General features: G+C 42.6%; 1 protein-coding gene across 4 annotated transcripts in view; it reads right to left on the reverse strand.

Moving 5' to 3' along the window:
* Window positions 1-4,360: 4,360 nt before the first annotated feature.
* LRGUK (leucine rich repeats and guanylate kinase domain containing) overlaps window positions 4,361-24,727 on the reverse strand; it is a 50,108-nt gene continuing 29,741 nt past the window's right edge. For 2 of the 4 annotated variants that reach the window (XM_083794942.1, XM_083794940.1), the window contains 7 exons: window positions 23,798-23,999; window positions 22,734-22,916; window positions 19,531-19,688; window positions 16,727-16,815; window positions 11,352-11,486; window positions 5,432-5,601; window positions 4,361-5,035 (listed from right to left, as the gene is read on the reverse strand). In XM_083794942.1, coding sequence (XP_083651068.1) covers window positions 4,884-5,035; window positions 5,432-5,601; window positions 11,352-11,486; window positions 16,727-16,815; window positions 19,531-19,688; window positions 22,734-22,916; window positions 23,798-23,999 — 1,089 coding nt within the window. In that variant the 3' untranslated portion in view covers window positions 4,361-4,883. The remainder of the gene's footprint in view (window positions 5,036-5,431; window positions 5,602-11,351; window positions 11,487-16,726; window positions 16,816-19,530; window positions 19,689-22,733; window positions 22,917-23,797; window positions 24,000-24,727) is intronic. The other 2 variants (XR_014571231.1, XM_083794941.1) reach the window with 2 other exon arrangements.

The raw sequence follows: 24,727 nt of genomic DNA on the forward strand, positions 1-24,727 counted from the left end.
TGGTGGAGCCCCGTCCCAAGAGCCTGGAAGGGGGCGCAGCCCTTGGAGCCCGGTTGGCCACGAGGGTTTGTAGCCACTCGGGTGTTTCAGGTGGCCTGAGATCACAGCAGCTGCCTGCAATCGCGCTAAATGCAGCGGTGGGGAATGTGAGAGGTGGAGGGCATGTATCAGAGGCAAGAAGACATCAAGTGAAATAAGGGGACAGGGATCCTGCATGGACCTGCAGTCCTTTGTGGTCTCCACGGTTGACAAATTGAAGTCACAATGCATGGGATTAATGCAAGAGCTACCACTCCTGGCTCCTCGGGAACCCAAAGACGTCTCCAGCGTATGGGAACCCATCCTCGAGCTGCTGCAGGCTTCGTGGGGCCACCGACAGCTGGGACGGGGCGGCCACGGGGAGCCTCCGCGCTGTCACCACCCGCGGCAGCACAGTCACGGTGCGGGCCTCAAAGGAGCTCCTCTGGAAGCACCTTCAGCACGGGGGATTTTTCACTGTGGTTGACGTTGATTTACGCCTTCGTGCTCCTACTTGCTCCGAGGTACGAGTGGGGCAAAGCATGAACGATAAAAATGTAGGCGCCGCCTCCTCCCTGCAGGAGAAAAGAAATTCAGGCTCAGCAGCGAGGGCTCTTCTCCCTCTGCCTTCCAGGAGACACAACAAATAGCTCGGAAGCTTGAAATATTTCCTGCAGGTTACCAAAAGGCTATGTCCAGGGAGCAAGATTTACTGCAGAGCCTACCCCGGGTACCAGGAGGCCTTTGCTTGAGCTCCAGCTCCGCAGGAGCGGGCGCTTGGCTCCCATTGGGCTGGCGATGGAAAAAACAACTGGTATATGGCTGGGGGGACCCAAAACTGTCGCAGTGACACCGTAGAAGTGTGGGGTGAGAGCATAGAAAGCCCAAACCGGTCCCCTTCAAACCGTTCATCAGGTCTTGCTTGCATCAGGGATGCGAAGAGAACCACGGCTGCAGTCGGCGTAATCACGGCAGCGCTTCTCGCCCCCGCTACTGCGCTGTTAAAAAAAAAAACACAACAAATTATAATTCATTTTGACAGCTGCCAAATTAGCAGCACGTTACGCAGCGTATTCAATTAGACAAGGTCCCGAGGGAGCAGGCGGAGCTCGCGGGGCAGGCAGCCGCTGCCGGGATGCGGCGTGGTGCTTCGGAAGGGGATTTTTGGAAACGGATGTGGGTGTTCAGCAGGGGAATGAGCAGCCCTTCAGTCACTCCTGGCAAATTCACCATCTATTTCTAGAAAATAAAATAAAATAATAAATAAAATAAAATAATAAATAAAATTAAAATAAAATAAAATAAAATAATAAATAAAATAAAATAAAATAAAATAAAATAAAATAATAAAATAAAATAAAATAAAATAAAATAAAATAAAATAAAATAAAATAATGTAGTTGCTGGATTCACAGTGGTCTCACTCGCAAGTCAAGCCCCGACCAGCCCAGCCCGTATCGGTGACGATAGTGGAGGAGGGAGGCAGGAGATGAAGGTCAGAGAACCAAACCAAAGCTTTTTACGCCCATTTTTATTTTATTAATTTGGGAAGTCGGGGCTGGAGAATCTGAATCGTCTCCCCTAGCCTGAGCAGCCCGCCCTGGCTGCCGGCGTACCCTGGGGTCACCTGTGGAGCATCGCGGCCTCCGGTACCCAGCGAGCCCGGCAGCTCTGCGGGAGGAGGAGCAGCTGCCCTGGAAGCCTTCCCTGAGCTGCGAATTAAGCTTTAGCTGCCAAACTTCACATCCTCTCCTTCGGGCAGAGGGCTGTGTTAAAACACCGTCCCCTTACGTCTAACGAACCCGTCGGTCCTTAATTCAGCAGCTCCTTGTCCTACAGCATCCACGTTGCTACTGGCCTGGGGGAGGACTTGGGATAAACCAGCTGCCCTCGACTTCCCCAAACACCTCGGCATAAGCAAGGTTAAGACCTGGAGTAGAAACGTTGGAGCCCTGGGGTCTGACCCAGTCCTGAAGGACTCCCATGGGACGGCATGAGCTGCTGGCATTGCTCCCTGCCGTGCCACGGGGCTGGGACAAGCACATGTGGTCCCTCCTCGGGCTGGTAAAACCATCTCAATTCATGTGGAAGAAACCACAGCTACGGCTAGTGTTGAATGTTTAATTTAAAAAAGGGAAATTAAACAGCTTGCTATGCTCCCCTCCGTAAAATTCAAGACTCGGAGACTTGCTTGACTATGAGTAACTTTAGGTGCTACTCTGCTGTAATCCAAACACGCTTCCTGCCAATGAAAACAGAGTTCCCCAAAACAGCCCCGCGTTTATCTGCCAGTCTATAAATATAAAGGCACCGAGCTACACGTTCTGTGCTTTCAGCCAGAAATAAACGCCCTGAACTAAGAACGATGAACGGCGATGCTTCCCAATCTGCTGAACGAAACATAAATGTTACGGATTGGAAATCTTCTGCCTTCGAACTCAGCCAGGTGTTCCATGCACCGGGGCGCACAGGCAAAGGACACGGCCATATAATGTGCTTTTTTGCAGGAATCTCATAAATGGGGTGGGCAGCTCGGTCTGCTGGGGAGTGGGATGGGAGCAAGTGAGAGCACACGGCAGTAAAAGCTCAGAGAGGAAAGGCGAGAAACTGAATATATGGCTGCCTTGACTTTGGTCAACATTTCTAACCTAAACTACCCCCCGTATCTTAAAAAGTCCCGTGTCCTACTACCCCACCATGTCCTTAACCCTGCTGGGGACGAGTGACCCCACACACGGGGTTTGAAAGCTCAGGGCTTTCAAACTGGTTGCAAGCTGGGAGAGTCTCTTCAGCCATTATTGTCTGGTACAAGTGCAGCAGGCTAACCAAAACCCTGATCAAGTGCTCATTTTTCATCATGGCAGGTTTTTTTTTTTTTTTTTCCAGCTGGGAAATGGGAGAAGCATATTTATGCTCCACCTGCATAATCAAAACAGAGGTAATTCCTGCACTAAAGAGCTCAGTCTTTAAGACCTTTCCTGTAAACATGAGCACTCGGCATCGCTGTGCTTGCTCACTGAAGATGTCCAAGGCTTTTGAAGGATTACTGACTTCAAAGTTGCGTCCACGAGCAGCACAGCTCAGGGCCAGCCTGTCCTGCTTTAGGCAGAAGGGGACAACCACTGCGGGGGCAGAGGGGGTGGACTGGGGCTGGACGGGGAAGATGTCTTGGCTTGGCAAACTGTGCAAAAATGGAATCAAAAGCGAGACACAGACACGATTGGGGTGTCACCTAACTCCCGCTGCCTTCTTTCCTAGAGGGTTTATGTGCATGGTTTCTGGAATCAGTGTTCAGGAAAAAAAAAACCTGATCCACGTACACTGCCTGTATCGCCTTCCTCATGTAAGCAGTTCTGGCACCAGGCTGAGCTGGGAGGTGGGATCGCCCCGGCCCTCCTGCGCACGAAACACCAGGCACCTTGCAGATATTCATTAACCACGACGCCAGCACAGCTCCTCACGCCTGTAAAACAGCAAAAACCGTCGGCCGATCAGCATCCACGTCAATCAAGTGTGCAGCCGGCCGTGCCAGCCAGGCTGACAGCCGGAAAGTTGTTCGCAGAGGCAAAGCTGAAGGTGTTTGCAAAGGCAAAGCGGCCATGCAGGGCCCTGCAGGATTTGCTGGAGAAGCTGCGGGGCTTGGGAAGCGTTCAGTCCGGCACCCACCTCGCTCAGATGCCTTGGTCAGGGCCACCAAGGTTCAGACTGCAGCTTCAGCTGCCTGAACTCCTGCTGAACCCAGGCCGCGGAGCAGCCCTGCTTTTTGTTCTGCCAAAAAAATGATAAAAACCGGTGCCTCAGAAGAGCTGTTGCTCTTCAGCTCGAGGATACAGCCAGCTGCAGCGTGGAAAGGAAACCACTTAATAAAAGACTGAGCTGTTTTACAGGCTTCACTGGAATTTAAGGTCAGGCTATCCGAATCTATTACCCTGACTTACCAGGAGCTGCGTGGCTTTGTTCAGCTCATCCTATTTAAACAATGAAAACCCTCGGCCAGGTTCTGAACAGGCACAATGAGGTAAACCAGAGCCATCCCACGGACACAGCTCCGCACTCTGGGAACGAGTCACGTCGCCTTCTGTGCACGCAAAGACCTCTCGGGACCCACGCTGTAACATAAATAGCAATCAGCCTTCCTCGGGGGAGGCTGCTCAGGCAAAGGGCCCCACGATCTGTTCTGTAAATGGATGGTAATGAAAATTAATCAGGACAAACATCAACTCGAGAGTTTTATTTACTTGTCAGAGCTCTGTTCCACATATAGAAAAAAACAAATCTTCACATGGTGCTTACAGCCTTCAGCCAGTCCTCTGAAATTGCAATATTTTTTTTTTCTGGTGACTCCTTACTAGGTTGTTTGTTTAAAGACACATGCAAATGAAAAAATCGTCTCAGCTCTTCAAAAAACACATTTTATTAAAAATAGACTCGCAACTAGTTTTCACTCCCAACAACACTGAACATTTCACAAAATCTCTCTTCAAAATAATTCATTGGTCCTACAATATCAGTGATATTATCAGAAGCCCTGACGCTTCCACACATCAATTAAATCTATAAAATAGGAGGGGGAGGAAAGAATGAAATTAATAGAAGATATGGACTTGTGGCTGAGAGGAAAAAATTCGACACCATTTCCCAGCTGAGAATGCCTGGGGAAATCATTTTTAGTGTTGGGAAATGCAGAAATTACTTTTTAATAAAGTTATAAATAAATAACTTTTTGGAGATTTAATCAGAAAGGGATTTAGAAATAATCTTTGATATAATTTCTTTTCAACAAAGCAAAATCTATCAAAATCAGTATTCCCACTAGGCAGAAGGATTCGGCGTGACCGAGACAAAGTCTTGGCTAGCAGTGGCCGTCAAGGGTTGGTGCTCTTCCGCCGAGGCAGGATCGGAGGTAGGACAGGTCTGGAGTGGGAACCTGGCCAGTTGCTGAGCTGAGGCACGTATGAAGAACCAGCCTTGGGTTTGCTGTGCTTCCTCTGAAGACTGTCACTGTGGAGTTCATTCTCTGCAGAAATTATAAAGTGAAGAGACTTAAGAGGGTGTTTATTTAAATGAATTCACCACAAAGCGCATCCCCCGGCTGAAAACCCCGTGTTTTGTGGGGGAAAAAGGACTACTATCTTCAGTAGTCTAGCGACTGCTCTAGCTCACGTGAGTAACTTCATGCCTAGGCAGCCATTATTTTGAATTTCTCCTCAAGTTCATTGAGAGAGAGCTGCTGTACTGAGCGTGTTTCCTTCACGCCACACTGATCCTGCCACATCCCAACATTGCTTCTTGTAAGAGCATCATTACCAGAGGCATGAAGAAGCTGTCCTGGCACCCAAGCGAAGCCGCTAGCATTACGGTAAGCGTGATGCACAGCCTGAGCAAAACTGTTACTTCGGAATACGCTCCAAACCTTGCGTTCTGTCCGCTCCGTTTTCAGCTCCCCGTGGATCTTGGTGCTCAGCTTGGGCATCTTCCGTGGGATGAGCGTGGAGAACGGGGGTGCGAACAGGGAGGCCTTCAGCTGCAGGTGCACCGGCGGAGTTTAGAAACAGCCTACTGGCAGGACCAGATCCTCTGCAGCTGAGAGGGGGAAATGATTCATGCTTTGAGACAGCAAGAAAAAAAGCACGCGCACCAAGTCTGATAGCGTTATCGATGTTGCAATCACATAACTCAATCAAAAGTCAGAAATAAATGCCAGTACTTATCAGCTACACGAGGCTTTTTCGCACATTACGATTCTCTCAAAACTTCCAGCGCTAGCAAACACAACTACTACCTCTCTCAATGCTCATTTATTGATTTAATTAATTGCACAGACAGGTGAAGAGACAGTGAGTCAGCTTCACAGAATGCCTGGGGTTGGAAGGGACCCCTGGAGGTCACCCACTCCAATTCCCTGCTTGGGCAGAGTTACCTCTCTGTTCTCACACCCACATCCTGACGGCTTTCGAATAGCAAATCTGGGATCAGAACTCAGAGCTTCTTATTTCTAAACCCGTGTCTTAGTGAGTAAAAGAAAATAGGAATTGCCTTGAAAAGAAGCATTTCTGTGACAGCAAGGACCACAAGCAGCCATTTACCAACGAGTGGTAACCAGGGCACCTCTGACCTATTTGGTGTCTTGCAGAAAACCTAACCAAAGCCAAAGCCTGAGTGGTCTGAGACCCTTCATATTAAAACAAATAATCCGTGAACATGACATTTCATAACGTCTGTCTTCATATGGAAAGGACTGTTCTGGTCTATATGGGAGAAACCGATTCATAGGTTTATGAATACAGGAGAAGCTCAAACTTTATCCACCCTGACCTTATCAGTGGTGCAGGCCAAAAGAATTTCATCCTCTAATTCTTGTAAGAAGCATTTTACCTTGTGAGAATACCGTGATTACAGTGTTCTGGGGAATAAAACGAGAATTTCAGTGGTATTTTAATAAAACCACACTGTAAGAAGAAGGGATAATGAATAATGAGATAAAACAGTGTGGTACTCCCATAAGAAACAGGTAATTATCTTCTCACTAGAAGCACTGTGAAAGTCTATGAGGTTTTTGCTATTGCCTTCAAGGTAAAGGAATATTATATTCTGTAATGAACCGAGCGCTCGCATCTTCCTCCGAGGTCTACTGCATCCAAGGATGCTCATCTACTGCTGAATGCTCCTGCCAAGCGCTTAACCCTAGCTGTAATCGCATTTTAGCTGCCTGCAATGTGCATCAGACATAATCGTGGCAGGGATAAGGAATTACTAGGAGTAGTGAAACCAGGCTCAGTATAAACAGCACCATGGACAATTCAACAATGTCTACGGCAGTTTCTCAAAGGCCAACTACTTCAGCTTTTGCTACAGAGAACATATAGTTGTGCAATCACCTACTCATAAAGGCTAAAAATAGACCATAATTACGTGGTTAGAATTAACCCCTGCTGATCTCCAGGCACAACGACGTGAATGCACTACATCGAACCCCAGCATACTAGGTGTTAAAGAAAAATCTTCACTGTTTTCTCCCTAGCTGTCCCTTTGTAAAAGGGCAGAAGACAAGGCAAACCGTGGAAAATAATTTACACACCACTCAATGGTGAGGTAGGTACCCAAGTTCCCCTGAAAATCATTTGGATCGCCTAAGGACAAGAGCCCCACAACTCAGCGCTGCAGCAGAAAGCTCTGTCAATACCTTGCGAGCTGGTAAGGGAGCACTTCACAAAATAAAAGCCAAATTACAAATAACCTTATCCTGTGTTGGTTATATGATTTCCCTGTGGGGAAAAAGCATGGTTGATGCAGTACCTTCTTCCCCACAGAGAAGTGGTGTAAGTTACAATGACAAGCGCAGTCCTGCAAGCTTAACCCACATTTACCTGTGGCACCAGACCTGCTCATTTTTCCTAGGACACTCAATAGTTTTAACTTTTTATAGTTTATGGTGTGGTAGCTGTGGCAGCAGCTGTAATATATCTGACACAGGGGAAGACTTGGTGTTCTACTAAATGCCTCACTGTTATATTTTGGTCTTGGCCAAGTTGTGAGTTTTAATAAACCTCGACATGAGGCTTTACTGCAATACTCATCTCAGTGTTTAGTTGCGCAGAGTTCAGCAAAAGGCTTCTCTAGTACAAACATCAGAGGAAACGATTAAGGAAAGCTACTCAGAATGAGAAAACCAACAAAAATAAGTGGGGAAACTAGAGCTTATGCAGTCCCTGCCATCTAGATGTCCAAGGTACTTGTGAGGGGTGCGGTACAGGAGCTGAGCACGTACCTCTCCTTCTTCCCTTCACCAGATGATCTGTAAATGAGTTTGGGTAACCTATCTCTAGTCCTTCCCTGACAGCCCCAGCACAAAAAAAGAGAACTATTATGAGTGGAGCAGGCATGTGTCCTGACTTTAAAGTTTTCCCTCTACTTTTATTTTCCTACCAGTTATATGGAGAATAAATGCATAAAATAAAAATGAAATAAAAATAAGAGAATAATACCCCATGGAGTAATAAGATAAATGGAGTCTACGTGCGCTAAATACAAAATAGTCGAGGAGTAAAGCCCTGGACTGCTTCGGATTCTGTTTAGATCTTGCACTTGCCAGCCAAACCCTAACATACACCATTGCACACGATGGCATAACATATCAGTTGACAGATATTTTTCATTTGACTGTGTTTTGCAATAGTTCCTTGCTAAAGGCGCTGCTCAGCAGTAGGTGAGGTTCTGCCTCCACCCTCAGACGTGTAAATAACAAGGGTATAGGAACCCATTAAGAAGTTTCCCCTCTCTGACTCACTAGTTCCCAACTTCAGCTTTGTTCCTCCTCTCTTCCCTTCTTGCTATGCTGTAACCAGATCATTTCAATGTCTGGCTTATACTACAGCCTTACAAATACCTCTACTGGTAAAAGTGAGTAATGAAAAACAGCAGACAAGGATGTAAAGAATTTATCACTGCCTGTGGTGACTAGCAGCCCTTTAAAGTACAGTTGCAAGATAAACTGCCCTAAAGGACGGCTACTCAGCACAAGCAATGATAAATTGTTTAAGCCTATGCGTGACAACAAAGGGAACTTTGGGCAAAAAAATAAAAATCCACACCTTCACGTGCAGGAGAGTTCAGGCCCGGCAGAGAACTTCAAAGAGAACTTAGAAACCAGCACAGTGTTTTCTTTTGTGAAACAGGGAGGGACTAGGCGAGCAGTTTACTTCCAAGGAGAAGACCACAGCTATGGTCTTAGCGATGAAAAGAAGCCGTGGATGTAATTAGAAACCATCTCGCTGGAAACTGCAGGTCAGTCAGCAGATGTCCAAACCAAACCTTTAATTTTCACTCGTGGAGTAAATGCAATCAGGATCGTCTATTTTACTTGTAGATCAGAAGTAAAAGAACAACTTCAGAAGTTGAATCCAACAGGTGTCAATGACCTGATGGATAACAATGGCATTTCCACCACAACTCAAACTGCCAGATTTGAGAAATAATGTAAAGAATTTGGGACCTGGACACGTTGTTGCCCAGTGAGACATCAGTGTAATCTGCAGACCCAAACCTGGAAAACAATATTTGCTCCATTGCCTGTGCCTGGAGGTCAAAACGTTAGTGCTCTTACCCCTTGATGGCTTTTTTTATTTTACTCTTTCTTCCATTCCAAATGTTGAAAGCATAAAATTGGGGAGAAAGCAAAAGAAAAGATTAAAGCACCTCAAAATGCAGGCAAGTAAAATCACTACAGGCTTTGCTCCAATACTTCAGAAATGTGTATTTTTTTTTTTCCACCAGAATTTCAAATGCATCTACACAACAGCATTTCCATCAATCATGCCTATAAGGAAAGTTTGGAAGAAATTTTCTTATTTCCCTTGCAAAAGGATTTGACAACATGACTCTATACAATTTTGCCGTAGGCCACGATGCATGCACAGAGGATGAATCAGATTAGCAGTTTGCATTTGCTCTCCTCACAGTTGTTTTTCCACTGTGTTATTAACAGTGCTAAATGAAAACACTGCTAAAGTCAAAACACCAAAATGTGGTGGAGTGGAAAGACATATTTATTCCCATATGTGAAGGGTAAGACCTTTACAACTCATCATAGCTTCACACTCATTTGAGTTACAGGTCCTGCCTCTTACTGGTAAGGACAGATGATGCATAATCCCTCTGCAACCTATTACGCACTCAGTTTCTCTCGTATGCTCACTCTGTTCCCCTTCAGCACACTCCACGGTGGCACAAATACTCAGGACAAATGGATCTGCAGAGGCCTACGGTTTCAACCTTTTTACAGCATGCTAATTAACAACTTGTAATTACAGTGGCAGGTAGTACATCACAGGGAAGGAACTGGCAGTCTCTCTAGGATATAAAAGGAACACAGATTTTTTTTTTTTTTTCAACAGCAAGTTTATCTAAGAATTCTGCTTTAGCAGATCAGGAATGAAGAGAATGGGCTGAAAACTTAGAAAGATGTCAGCATTTCTCATTGGCTTGGCTTATGTGAAAAGTTGTTTAATGTGTGTTAGGAAGGTTATTTAACACAGCGATTTGTTCAATTAAAAACAAACAGTTGAAAAATGCACAGTATGGATGTTTCCATACATACAGTAGGAGAGGTACCTTGGTTGGTATGGAATGACAACAAACCATCAGATACAGGATTGAAACCATGATCAAATTCAAATTTACCAACAGCCATATGGCATAGCCATCAGCTCCTTCTCAGCTGCGGTTTTTAGATGAGTTTTATCGTAGGTTCAGGAGAGGGAGGAGAGCTCAATTTACGGTGGCTCATAGTACAGCCACAAGCACACACCTATTTCCAAGTGAGGATGGGGGATCTGGCGTGTCACACCTCACTAAGTCTTGCTGTGTGGCATCCGGCAGCTTCTGCGCATCCCATCTGGGCAGGAGATTACAACAGATGGCCAGAAGAGGGGAAAAAAAGCTTATCTAGGATTCTGCACAGAGAGGCTGCAATGTCACTTGCCACAATAGCAGGCAGGCTTGTTGGCAGCCAGAGCTCAGACATTTTTACGGAACAGGACAAGTAGAGTGCGTCACAGCCATCCTGGCAGGATGGCAACGTGGACCTGTAAAACAAGTCAGGAAAATAAAGCTCCCTGCATAGCTGAATGCCTCCAAGACAATGAAGATGTAGCCTTTCCAAGTCGTCTTCTATCCTTGCCTCTCTACAAGCTTTAAATGAGACAGGAGTTGCCTCCCTGCCACACCCTGGAGCCTGTTTAGCTGCAATACATATAAATGAGGATGCTCACCACTCACAAGTGGAGATGCTGGACAAGATATGAAGCGTAGCAACAACGACTGAGATAGAAAGGGAAGGTAAAGGTACTACAAAGCTCAGGATCCTGACAGGGTCTCTTGTTATCATGGATGAAATGAATTTGAAGATCATGATGGAACCCAGACTCTCCAAAACAGTATTCAATGTAACTATAGCAAACCTCTAAAGACAGAATGAGAAATAATTCTGATGGCAATATCTAATAATTTGTCTAAAAAACAGTTATCATTGCAGTTCTGTTTTTCTCTAGCTGGACCAAGTTTCTTTCAGTATCTTTTTCCCTTCAAATATCCTGCTAATAGAAAGATCTTGAAATTCTCTTTTTTTTTTTTTTTAATTATGGTGTCTAAATGAAACCATTCCTACGAAAGATGTGACTTTGCTTTATGATGTAGTGACACACGCTTAATAAGGCTGTTGATGGAACAGATGAGACAACTGCATTAGCTTGGAAAATGGTTTTAGATCTTGCACATTGCGGCATTAACCTTTGTTCCGCCCAGCGATAATCTGCAGTCTCAGAAACTGAACTCACCGGCTCTCTGGGTTATTCGAGGGGAAGCTGTGATCTTGGGTGACACTCCTTCCATCTGAGACCAGAGAAGGACGTGTTGTCGGCTCCAGCAGTTTTTGACGGGAGCTGCCTGGTGCAGGAGTGACTGCTAGGTCCCTGAAATGATACAAAAAGAAAATAAAGGGCTTGTTACAGGCTTTTATATACTGTGACGGCATAGCTAGCGCTTGGCTCACAAGATGTGTTTGGATGAATAGGAGAGTTATCTCCAGTGGAAGAGAAGTGGTAGTAAGCAGCTGGGGCTAGTAGTCCTGGCTCTGTTTAGAGCCAGTGGAGAGGAACAGTCACAGCTACGGTATGAATAAGCTCAAGTGTAAGCAGAGCTCTAAGCAGGTTGGATGAATCACTCTCCACCAAGACAGAGCAGAGCAGGACAGCTTGTTCAGAGACCTTTTTGTTAAAGACACTCCCAATCAGGTGAGATTAACCCCACCCCTCATGACTAACTCAGAAGGAGAGAAGTTTCATCTTCACAGGCACTTGTAACACCTAAAAAACCCATTCCTGGTGATTGCAGTACTGGCACCACGTTATTTACAGACTTAATTCGCAGAGCTAAAACCAAACGCAAGCAGAACTGAAGAGTGCCAGACGTGAGAGGTCCATAACTTAAAATTACAGCTCTTGGGAGTTTCCATACATCTACCCCCTGTACCTGAGCCATCCCACTGACACGCCACAACGACCTCTGAAGGAATCTGATAATTTTTAAGGGTGCATGCACTCATTTTCTAGTTTCCCCAAGAAGCTTGTCAAGAACATTTTTAATTGTGGTAGCAACTGGTGAATGCTTGCTCCATGGGAGAAGCTAGGTTTGTAAGGAGGGATAGTATCTTTTCTTAAGGCTTATTACTCAGACATCATTCCCAAGCCCAATACACTGGCTCTGCAAGCAAGGTTTATCAACTGCTCATCTTCAAATTCTCTTTTTTAAAGCTTCTTCTTATTAATACCTATAAATAAAGCTTCCCATATGTAAGGCCTCAAGCTGTTACTGTTTCACTGTCAAGTGACTGCTGGCTGGCTGGCAACGGTGTTTGTTCACTGTAGGCTCAGATCAAAATCTGAAAGGGTCTGATTCCAGTAACAGCCCCAGAGCTACTGAGTGCTCTCAGAAATCAGTTCATGTAAATCAGCATCATGGAAATAAAAAAAAAAACAACTTAATAATAATAAAAGTAAAAATCTCTTAACAAAGAATTCTGGTCAATATACAGAATTCTGAGTAATTCTGCTCAGAAATACACAGCCTGACAACACAGGGTAGAAGAGTGAAGGCAGAGATCTGAAGGCAGGATTCAGTGCCACCCCTCTCAGGGCTAGGTTGCTACGGGAAAACATACCCTGCTCCCTGGAGAAAAGGTTGGTATTCACGACCCGTGACCCCCTCTCAGAAGCTATATCTCAGCTGAAAAATAAAACAACTTGCCAGACAGTTAATAAAAAACAGGCATCTGTAAAGGTGAGAGGGATGTTCTTCCACCTTCTACCTGTGTGCCAAATGTCTTCTTTACATTTCCCTTTGAGTTTCGTACTGGCATCAGAGTTAATCGGATTTATATTCCGATTGCACTAGTGTGCCTCAGCTCAAATTAAAAAGGAAAAGAGGTTGGATAACTTAAACAGCACCCTGTGAAAAGGCACACCCATGTAGTTCAGGACAATGTCCTAGTTTTGTCACTAATAGAGGCATAAAAATAAAACTGAGAAGTGAAATTACATTGAAGTCGGAGGCTGGCCAGACAAGAGGATCTGCAAGACTTGTATGCAACTACATGCACGCAAATCTCATGCTCAGAGCAAGTAAATCCAGCCTGAAGAGCCTCGCAGCCACAGGTGGACCATGCACCTTCTCTCTTCCCAGTTCTGGCAGGGAGCTCTGGTGAAACTGTAAAGCAATATAAATTTTCTCCGACTTAGGGAAGTGAGATTGCACGTTATAAATTCTCCCCGTGGTGATGTCTGCTCTTGCTTACTCCAGTTCTTTCAGCAACATTCCGAGAAAATCAGCAAGTTAATCGTTAGCTAAAGGCCTGATCTGAGTGAGACTTCAACCCATCCTCTTATTTATTACCCTCAGACACAGAGACAACTGGTGAAATTATTCAGCTCAAACACCAAACATTGCCCTCATTGTATTAGACAACGAGACATCAAAATGGCTTTAATTACACCTGCACACAGCCACAGGCAAAAAATAAAAGAGGACAGGTTTTCAGTAGTTTGGATTTAAGAATCTAAATTTATGTAGACAACCCTGTGGGGCTGCAATAAATAAAACAGGTTAGATTCTTGTGTGACACCACTTTTAAAATTTTCTAATGCATACTCAGGATAATTGAGCAATATATTTCAGTTTGGATTAAAATGTGCAACGATGACATGAGGCATTAAAGAATATTTTACCGATACACAAGCAATTCGGAACATCTAGTACTTTCAAAACTTTCTGCATATATCATTTTTGGCATCGGTTTCATATTATTTCATAGAATTTAGATTCATTCCTAACTGACGTAGGGTTTCCATTCTCTGCAGCAGCGCTGCTCAAAAGCAAGCTGAGCTGCCTCTGTCCTCTACCACTTTGGGTCCACTGCCACTCGCTCACACTCCCAGTCTGCTCTCAGCCTGATGCCAGCACAGGCAGCCCTTCAGAAAGGGAGTGAAACAGATCAGGGAACTGATCTGGCTGAGGAAGAAAAAATAAAAAAGAAAACCTTTTTGCTTGGCAAAACTTGATAAGTGCCTTTATGGAAGAGTGCTATGGCCATAAGCTCGCTACATCAAGATTCATTAGCTAAAAGCCTCTGTAAGGCTGGATGTACTTACTACCAGTGAAAGAAATCTCATTTTTAAATAAACAACTAAGTGGGCAAAGTACTTTTATGCACTGCTGCTGACAATGAAAATGAAGAAAAGTTGTATCATGTTCTAAATATAAAATATTCGGAACAAAGCTGGTTAAGATTCAAGCAAAAACAGACACCGAGAGCTTTTAAAACTAGATTTCAAACACGTATGACCTCTGTTCTATTTATGGAGCCACGTAAAAAGAGAAATTAGAACTTCTAAATAAAATACAGGTTGAAAAAAGTATTTTTCCATAGGAGAGAGAAATCTGGAAAGCACTGAAGCTAAGACAGATGTAGACATAATAGTGAGATGAGATGTCTAACCTGAATTTCTAATGCAATTTGACTGCATGAAAGGATCGGTGCCAATTTTTAGCAACATATGCAGAGACAATGAAGTGTTGTACCTCAAAACACTGGCTATAGAGTCTTGTTTGCCAGCACTTGTTGTAGGGAGACTTGAAATACTCTGGTCAATTTTGAGAATTAATTAACAAATTCGAGAGAATTTCTAGTAATGCTACTGAACTTCGTAAGGACAGGCTTGCAGAGAGAGACATTACAATACATAGAGTATAAGAGAATCAAAGAAAGGTATAAAACAAGATAACAATCTAACTACCCCAACATTATTTGGGTTGTACTGCTAATATTACTATAAATAAGACAATCAATTACCATGTTGTATCTGAGCTGCACAATGTGTCCAAGCTCCTTGCTCAGCCCTTGATAAAAGCTAAAGCAAGACACATCATATTACATTTCCTAGGGGCTAAGAGCGCGCACAAAGATTACTACCACAGCTGAGATGACATACCCAGTAACTTCTGAAGTTACTGTAAACTAATGCTTGACCCACGTCCATAGTTACATATTAAAAGAAAGAGCCATCAAACCCAGGTGAGCTGTTGCAAGGTGAAAGCCCTTCTTAAGGGCATTTAAAAGTTCATTTGATCCAGGACAAATAAAAATGCTCAGCAGAACAAGGACACGCTAGCACTGAACTGGACAGCACGACCTACCAGGTTCTCCCCTAATTGCTGCATTCCAGGAATCAGATTCTCTCGCAGAATTTCAACCATTTGAAAACTTTCTTATTTATGGCATTTCTTGCCTTAACCTCTTGCATGGAATGGTGCGTTGTCTACTCTTGCCTCCAATTCCGCCGAGCGCACACATCCCTCGAGGCCCGGTTACTGCAAATGCTGATTGGGGGTGACAGGATTTTCTCTCACCTGCCTGACAGCTCTGCTGAAGCAGCTTCATGCATAACTCCAAAATCAGCTTCCATAGAATGAGCATTGTGGAATAAAGGGTGCAAAGAGCAACAGACTAACGCAGACTCAGATGAACAGTTCACATTACCACACTAAATCAAAAACAAAACATACAGCAAAAGAAAACACTGATTTCCATTTTTCTTCTCTGTACAACATAGTTTAAAATGAATGAGTGGAGAGAAAAGTCTTCCTTAAACTAGTTAAACTTTTCTCTAAGTAAAGATTTGGAAAATGTACCATAGTTATGCATTTCTGGCTGTAAGCTTCTGCCGTTGTTTTTTCTAATGACAGTTTAATTCACTGATTTTTAAATTTCCTTATTTATTTATTTTTAACGGATCAGTATCCAGTCTTTGTCATTGGAAAGCTGGTATGTATAACTGGTGACTGCATTTGCAGAGGCCTGAAACAAGATGAAAGGTGTGAACTGTTCTATTCATTTTGATGAGTGCTGACTTAGCGGTTCATGGTCTACTTTAAACGTCAACACTGTGAGCCTTTTCAAGATGGGTAGGAAAAGTAAGCACAGAAAAATTAAAATTAGGAAGATTTACACCAGTATTTACCAGGTGAAGTCAAGGATCCCACAAAAGACCAACCAAAGAAGGTACACCAGGATTTACAGACTTAACACCATTTTGCAGGGCTGTGACTATGAGGAAGAAGAAAGAAGAGAGCCAGTAAAGATAGAATACATTTTCTAGAAACAAACAAATAACAAAATAAAAAAAAAAGTCAGAAAGTAAAGTCTGCTTTCAGAAATTTTGCTTTAAACAGAGGTATCCACAGAAGTGTACTGCAAACAACCTTGTGCTGAGCAAGGCTCTGACTGTCCATTTATCACTAGTAGCACTGAAAAACATGTTGGAGACTGCGAGCTGCCAGAAGAAGGATCTTTTTCTGCTTTCTCAGAGAAAAAACATATAATAACTTCATAGTTTTAGACAACTTGCTTGTGGATGGTTCTACCTCATATGTTTTCGGCGTACATTTCAGAACTGCTGAGCTCCCAAGTCAAAAGACAGACCGTGTGAGATATATTTGTATGGCTAGATTTAAACATGATAGAAAGGACAGTTGTCTGTGAGACCTGCAGTCCCTGGCAGATTCGAATCATTCATCCTTCAGAACAGGGGAGAAGAAATCTAAAACAAGCATTTTTCACTTGGTTGCAAAGGACTTGGCTGAAACTCCTCTACATTACCTTTGAAACAGCTGGACATATGCACTAGGTGCCTTCCCTGACAGAGCCTGACGTGCTGCAGCATGACGCCTTTGGAGAGAAGCTTCTTCCTGATAAGGAAATACAACCAACTTTATTTAGTAACTTGGAATTATAGATGGTAACTTAATTGCCTGTAATATTCCTCTCTTTTGTCAAAGACTCTGAAGTGTATGCATTTATACATTCTGGGAAAACAGCAGAGCAATACTGTAACTAAAAAGGTACAAAATATGATCTACGCAAACCAAGTTTTGGTCTGAAATCTTGCTGGCTTTGAACAATGAAGATCATCTCCAGTGAAGCCCCATTTCTTCATATAACAGACAAAATGTGCCAGGACGTAGCAGGATGGAGTGCCTGCAGAGAACCGCTTTTGATGCATCCCAACCTTACCGTATATTAGAGCAGGGATAATTCTAGTTAGGCTGTTGTCTTCAGCTTCTTTTCACCGGGAAGGGACTGAATACAGAAAAATTTGCCTTTGCTACATTTCAAATACACTGGCTTTGCCTCCTTGCTCCAGCAATGCTGAAAACCTGCCTTACCAACTCTGTATCAACCAACATTCCCCTCTCAGAGAAGGGATTACCTTCTGCAAATTTCAGTTGGTTAAAACGAACACATTATGATCTCAGCAGACTGGAAAATACAGTCCAAGTTTTAAGGGTCTGTTAATTAACACGTGCTGTAGCACAAAGTAATTTCTCAGGTCAGACAAACGCAGAACTACAGTGTGCTTAAAAAAAAGATGTAAATCTCAAAGCAAAGTTATTACATCCTACTTTGTTATCAGCTGATAGCCATTGATAGTTATCAATTTAATAGCTAAATTATGTCTGTAACAGAGGCATTTTGTCATGGTATCAGGAATGAAAGAGAATATAGCTAACTGCTCAGATTATGATTATGGTGAATTCCTGCACTTCCCCTCGCTGTTCATGCTAAGTAAGGGTCTGTTGAAGTGCTCACTGAGCTTGTGTTGTGCTTTGTTTTCCTCTGGACAGTTCTGTCCCCTATTTTTTTTTGTGGGCATTACAGGTATAGATTCCTTTCTGATCATACCTTGTATCATTACGACTGCACAGAAGTGCAGGGCTGGCACGCTCACAGGGGATAAGGCTGCAGGGAATCTGATCTACTGGCTTTCCCTAAGGAGCAGCCTCTGCTTCTTATTTTGCTTGTGGAAAATTCACACCTATAATTTCTTCATATTTGTTATTTTCCTGTTCTGCATGATGGGAGCAGAATGTGTTTACTGCAGCGACAGCACATTATTTGGGTGCCTTAAGTGCAAAAATTTTACTTTAAGGCCACAGACATTTATATTCCTCTCATTAAATACAGTCCAAGAGGCACCTGTGTTTCACCTTGAAGGTTTTACTACACAGACACTTCAGCTGACGCTATAAAGCTTCCTCTGCATGTAAAAATATATCGAAAACTTAGCGTAGTAAATAACTAAAAGTTATTAGCAGCACTGAACAAGGCAACTAATAAGAAAGAGAGCCTTGCAGCACGTAAGTAACTTAAACCCATGGTAAATGATAGCCTCCTTCATCATAAACCACTTCTCCCTGACTTGACAAAATGTAAACTTTCAAAATAAAAATAAAAAAGATGAAATAAAAAAATGAGGAAAATAAACTGCTGGGGTAGGAGTGCTGGCAGAGAGCCACCAAGGTAAGAGAAACTCTGCCTTCTCTCTCACATTGAACTAACAAAACTCGGGATGAAAGAAACTTGAAAACGAACGACACTTGTGACAGTTTTTGAGATCTGCATGGCTTGAAAGGTGGTATTTCATTTCAGAAAACTGAAAGATAGGAGGCTCCGTATTTACGCCAGCCATTTTACAATCATACCTTTCTCCACACCTAAGAAAGCCTTTTTTAAAGCCTGGGAAACAGGCTGGGGGTGGGTAGAGGGTCTTCTACTTTGGCTCATCTAGAACACTAATTCTAAACATCAGAGGTAGTTATAAATACAGAGACAGTGGCAAAATTGTACAGCAAGTCATGCCTGCCAAGCCATCATTCATCATAATGACATCATAACCTTGGAATGGAACAAAGTTTAAAGCTTTCATTTTTCTTTTTCTCTTGTCGCTGTCGTATAAAAGGAGCATTAGACACATCTGCTTCATAGCTCCATCTCCCCCACTGCCTGCAAGGAGAATGAATGCCTCGAGGGAAAACACCATTAAGAAGAAAAAAAAGAGAGAGATGAGGCTGAAGTTGTAAGAGGTTATTTGAAATCCAAGCACATTGTTGAATCTGTTGATTGAAAAAGTAAAAGCAGGTGAAAAATGTGCTCAAATTTGATCTCTTGCAGTTATCACTAGCACTCACTGTGAACCACTCAGCTGAATGAGTTTTTCCACTGCCACAGGATGGCGTTCATAAGTAATCTTCATTGTCCCATTAACTGCATCTAGCTATTTGCTCTGAATAGGAGAGTTTCAATATCTTGTAGCAGAACTTAGAGATGATATTCAGCTCCCTTACACAACTGGATGAAATCCATTATGATAAATAGACTTATTCTGGTGTAAAATTGAGCAGAACAGTTAGCCTGTCCTCTCAACTGAGCTTACCTGCTTCATTCTCATTCATCTGCCTTGAACTCTGGGGAACAGGTAAATAGTTGAAAGGAAAGACATCCAAACAACAAGTCTTTTTTTTTTTTTCCTTTTTTTTTTTTTTTTTCCCTGGAGAAATAAAGGTCTGACGTAGTTTTTGCATAGAACTTATTTCCATCCTAAAGTTAGAACAAATGTTCCTTACCACAGAGCTCAGTTGTGCAGCAAATTTGTCCAAGGTGCCTCCTGAGCAGTTTTTGGCAGAAGAGTCCAAGAACTCATTGACAGAGGAAGACTGAGCAGTGCCAGCAATTAGTCTGCTGGGTGACAATGTTTGCTCCTGTAAGAGACGTATTCTTGAACCTAATATGGAAAAGACACTTCTCAAAACATAAAATTCCAAGCAGCACTTTGCTTACAGCGAGCAGAAAGAAACTAGACATTTGCAACTGTGAGCTGGCTTTTGGCACCATTCTGGATTTGCAAAAGGTAACCATGAAAGTTAAACAGGATATAAACTATTAAGTTCCCCCAAAACCTTTTAAACATCACAGATACAATTAACGTACTCCCTCAACACTTAGGCAAATGAAAATTATGACAAATCTGGGAAGAAACCCATCACCCTACATTTAAGGATTAGGAAGAGGTGTTTAACCATACAGACAAGTTCATTTTGTTACGGATGCTCTGACACGCCCTGCTGTTGTGACTTCTAAGCTAATTGCAGTCTGCCTATTTAGGAGTTTTGACTTCCTCAGAGCTCTTAGAATCTGACGGGGGGATGGAGTGGGAAGCCTTTCCTTCTGTTACTTATCTAAATTTCAGTGAACAAAAAAATCCAAAGACTTGCACCACTGCTGGATTGCAAGGAATCAAACATGAATGTATCCAGAAAGCTTACAAGAAAGATACTTGTAAGTATACTCTTATAAATATTGCTACACGATAGTTCTTGCAGAAATTCAATCATAAGAAAGGTGTAATTGTATTGTGTGTCATATTGTCACACTAAGAAATCACATAATACACACAATGGGAATAGACATCCAATCCACGAGCATGTTCGTATACCAAATGTGGTTATTTTTCTTACTATATGCATTTGTAAAAAAAAGTTTCAACAGTCATCAGATGACTTGCTGCCTAACCATTATATACCTGTTCGTAGCTGCCAGAAAATCTGATGTTAAGTAGAGAGGAGACAGGACTCGAGACTCGTGGTCTCTGTTTCAGTCACGGTAAATTACTCATTTTGACATTGAGTAAGTAGCAGAGCCCAACCTTCAAAGGTGCAGGGCTTCACCCTGCCAAAACTTCAGTGGGATTTCTGGTGCCCGGCATCCCAAATAATCAGTCTTTAGCATAAATGTCCCTTTTCTCATTTGTAACATACAAATAGTAACGCATACTCCACAGGACTGCTGTGAGATACAATTAATGGTTGCATAGTACCAAGCTCTGTGGATGAAAGCTGCTAATGCAAGTACAAGGCATTATCAGCTCTGCAATATATTAAATTTCTGCTATAAAAAGTTTGTAAAAAGAACGTATCTATTTTCTCCAGTATTTTTACTCTATACACAAGCGAAAGATCTTGCAGAGCAGCTCATTAAAAAAAAGAATTAACAACCTATCATAATCTCGCAGAACCAATCTTTCCCCTGCTACTATCTTACTAAAAATGCCCATATTAAAGACAACCTTGAGGCAAGTTTTTAAAAATAAATTATTTCACACAGTCCATAAGAAGGAATGATTGCTAGAGATAGGATAGTTAAATTTATTTAAACACCTATAAATGAAGCTCTAAATGAATTTAATGGTGCATAGTAAATTTAAAAGTTACTTCATGGACAGCAGAATTACCAAAATGTAGTACTATTAATGAAGTTTCTCTAACTAGTAACAAGCCACTCACTGAAAGAACTCAGATACTGAGAAACACAGAGTCCTTTAAAGGAACTTCAGGTATGTACATATATATCTTCAAAAATACCACAATTACACACAAATCTTTTATCTTTACTCCTTTTTTTCTTCTTTCCTGATAATCTAGTTAGGGTTTTGGTGGGGTTTATTGCCTCTCAGGACAAAACATCTCCAGTGGTTTTAAGACAAATAAGTAACAAGGCTGTAGTCAGTAAGGCACGGAATTCTTCCTCCTGACTTCAAACAAATGTGCTAGCTCTAGAAATGAAAATAAAATCTACGTAGATTAAGATTAAATAAGATTCTTCAGAAAAAGTACCCACTGCTGTGGCACTGAGATGCCACAATATGAGTAGAAGCTTTTTCTTCTCCACTGGGAAATCAGTATTTATTAATTCTTTCAGGATACAAAATTACTTGAAATGATGAACTGATGAATTTTGCACTATCCTTTATTAACATTTTCAGACATTTTTGCCCTCCCTTCATCTACTTTTATTTGCAGCCTTCTGAGCCACACAGAAGGTCATGAATATTGGCTCTATGCTACTTCAGAAACTAATTACTCTCCGGTTGCAATGGATCTAACCAAGACAGCCATAAACCACGGAGGCTCTTAGAGGAAAGAGTTCACGTAAATGATCGTGTTGTTAGTCCGTGCTGTGCAACATCTTACAACTATAATATCAGTTTCTTATTTCTTTTTCCTCCATATTTTAGAGACCATATTTTGCTTTTATCTCCACTGGTAACCTGCCCTGTCTGGAATAAATACATGGGCTAGGGAGAGACTAGAAATGGACAGATGAGAGGTAAGTTGGCCACGACTGCTTTGTGCAGCAGCATGTGCTTGGGTTAGGCTGAAGCGATCATGAGGCTCCAGCCTTAGTCACTCAAGTAGGGAAAGGGTTGTTTTAAACACAGGGCCAATCACAGGGTTTACGCCACAGGCTACCCAGCTGGGTTTACACCACAGTGGGTAGCCCCAAAAGTACTTGGAGTGAATTTTTAAGTTGCCTTCATTCATCTTACTGTCTTTGTTTTTATGTATCTCGTTATGCTTCTGGCTATCCTGGGGGATAGTGACAAGTAAGCTCTGAGTGCCATGCCCTTTTCTTGCTGCTCAAGAGTTTGATAGGCACAAAGGTCTCAGCTGGGGACACACCTGGCTTGTGATTTATCTGGAGTGAATGGGAGATCCTCAGCGCAAAAGCATCCTCACAAGAGTCAGGTAACTCACTTTCTACATATTTTTTGCCTCAGGGCACCCAGCGCTGTAAAGTACGTGGAAAGATGTCCATTAAAGATTTACATCCCAGGGAAGGAAAAGCCCAGGAGACCCATTACAGAGAAGCACAGAGAGCTCTCACAGACAAGCCGTCTCACAGGTTGCATCATTCCCAGATTTTAATTCTTGTAACAAATAAGTAGGAACACTCTACTGACAGAAGCAGTAGCAGTATGTGCCCACAGTACCTGTTCCTGCTTTGCTGTTCAAGTCTTGACTGCTATCAGAAACTGCAGGTGGCTCCAAGCCCAGGTACGCCTTTATCAGGAAGCTCAGTTCTGTGAATGCCTCATCCAATTCATCTGCAGAAGGGGATAAGCATTTCACGAAAAACAACCTTTCTTCAGTACAAAGACAGAAAGCACAGAAGCCTGAGACAGAAATGCATTCGTAACTCATCTAGCCCATCTCTTTGGGAGAAAAATCTTCGTCTTCATAAACAGCACATTCAAGCAAATAATCCGAAATTCAGCTCAGTTCTAGCTTTCTGCACTCAACTAAATATTCTCCTACAGTTTGCGTTACTGTGTTTTACTTTATTTTTAAAAGCTATATTTAAATTGTAAGCTGCATATTCTGTGATCCATATGCCCTCAACAATAACTATAAATAGTATTTTTCATACCACGACGATATACATATTTCACCATCACTGTGATGAACCACAAAATCACCTCCACAAAAGGGCACAAAGAGAATGAATTAGATTCCTCTCCACCATCTGTTTCTCTCAATCCCTAAATATCAAGCAGCAAACATTGGTTTTAATGAAATATTGACCACTCACACATCCCTTGTCTCAGGCTGGGGGATTTGAACAAGTTACTAAGTGGAAGAGTCCTGAGAACAAAATATTTGCAGCAGCCTCTCCTTTATAGTGAGGCTGCATATCAGCTGTCATTTCAACACTTGAAAAGAGCCTATCTGCTCCACAGATAATTAGACCTGTTAGGTCAAAAGCACTTCTGACCTCTGTCCAGAAACCAACAGATAATTAGCAGAGAACACTGAACATCCGATTAACATTCTCACAGGAGACAATACTTAGAGCTCCTGAGTTCAATTATTTGGTTTGCTTTCTAGATGGACTTTAAGATAACTTGGACATAGCAGAGTAACTCAGTCCTAACAGATCTACAGAGCTTTTAGATTCTTGGGACAATAATTAACAAGGCAAATCAATCTGTTGCTGTAAAAGTCCATCTATTGCTGCAATTTTAGGGGTCAGATTTATAGTATGAGATTAACTCACCCGTGTTCACAACTGCATCAAAGTATCCTGGAAAATCCTGACTTATTTTGATGTACATGTCCACTCTGGATACTGCCTCTTCAATCTCTGGCCTGCTGAATAATCCTTTCCTCCGCAGATGTCCCTCATATTTTTGTTTGTTCACTGGTACCACCAGGATATATCTGGGTTCAAAGTAGGTATTTTTCAAGCTGCGCACACCCTTTAAAATCAAACAGAAAAATGCAACGTTTTGTTCCTGAAACTGCCTTTTGAATGTATAGCTGAGCTCGGGACAACTCTGTCCTGAATCCAAAGTCTCACATCTGGCATTCAACTTTACAAAAGAAGCAAGTTCAAAAGGATACCTGTCTGCACGCTAGGACCTTCAAAAGGCAAGGTCTTATTAAATGATGCACATAACGGTACTGATCCTGAATTTACAGGTTTTCCTTTGCACCACCTCATACTTTAAAGAATCTTTTCTCTCTCCCTCTACACATACAAAACAGAGCACTGTAATCACGTAGCCCTGTAGCACGGTATCGCCATTGCTTGTGACAGGCCACAAGATTCCCCCCGAGTGTTCAAGACTTCAGGACTCAGCCTTGTCCTGCTGTCTGAAAACTTCTTTGTTTGACTTGCCCGTATCTTTGTTTTACTTGGCTTAGCTGTGACAGCAATTCCTCTTGTTTACCAGGTGTCTTTATCTAATTTGTTTTACTTTTATCTACGTGTGGTAAAGTCATAGTTTTATATAGATAGCTGTAACAAGCCCTTGTTCCAGGTAGAATGAGATGTTTATGACTCAACATAATAACTTAGTGTGGATAAATACAGGCCTGGCATGATAGCAGAGACCTTGAGAAGTGGAGACATGGGACACGATGTAAAGGAGTACAAGCATGGAACGATAAGAGAAGGGGCACAGGCTTGACACCAGAGACCTCA

Source organism: Anser anser, assembly GCF_964211835.1.
Source record: "Anser anser genome assembly, chromosome: 1".
NCBI classification, from domain to species: domain Eukaryota; kingdom Metazoa; phylum Chordata; class Aves; order Anseriformes; family Anatidae; genus Anser; species Anser anser.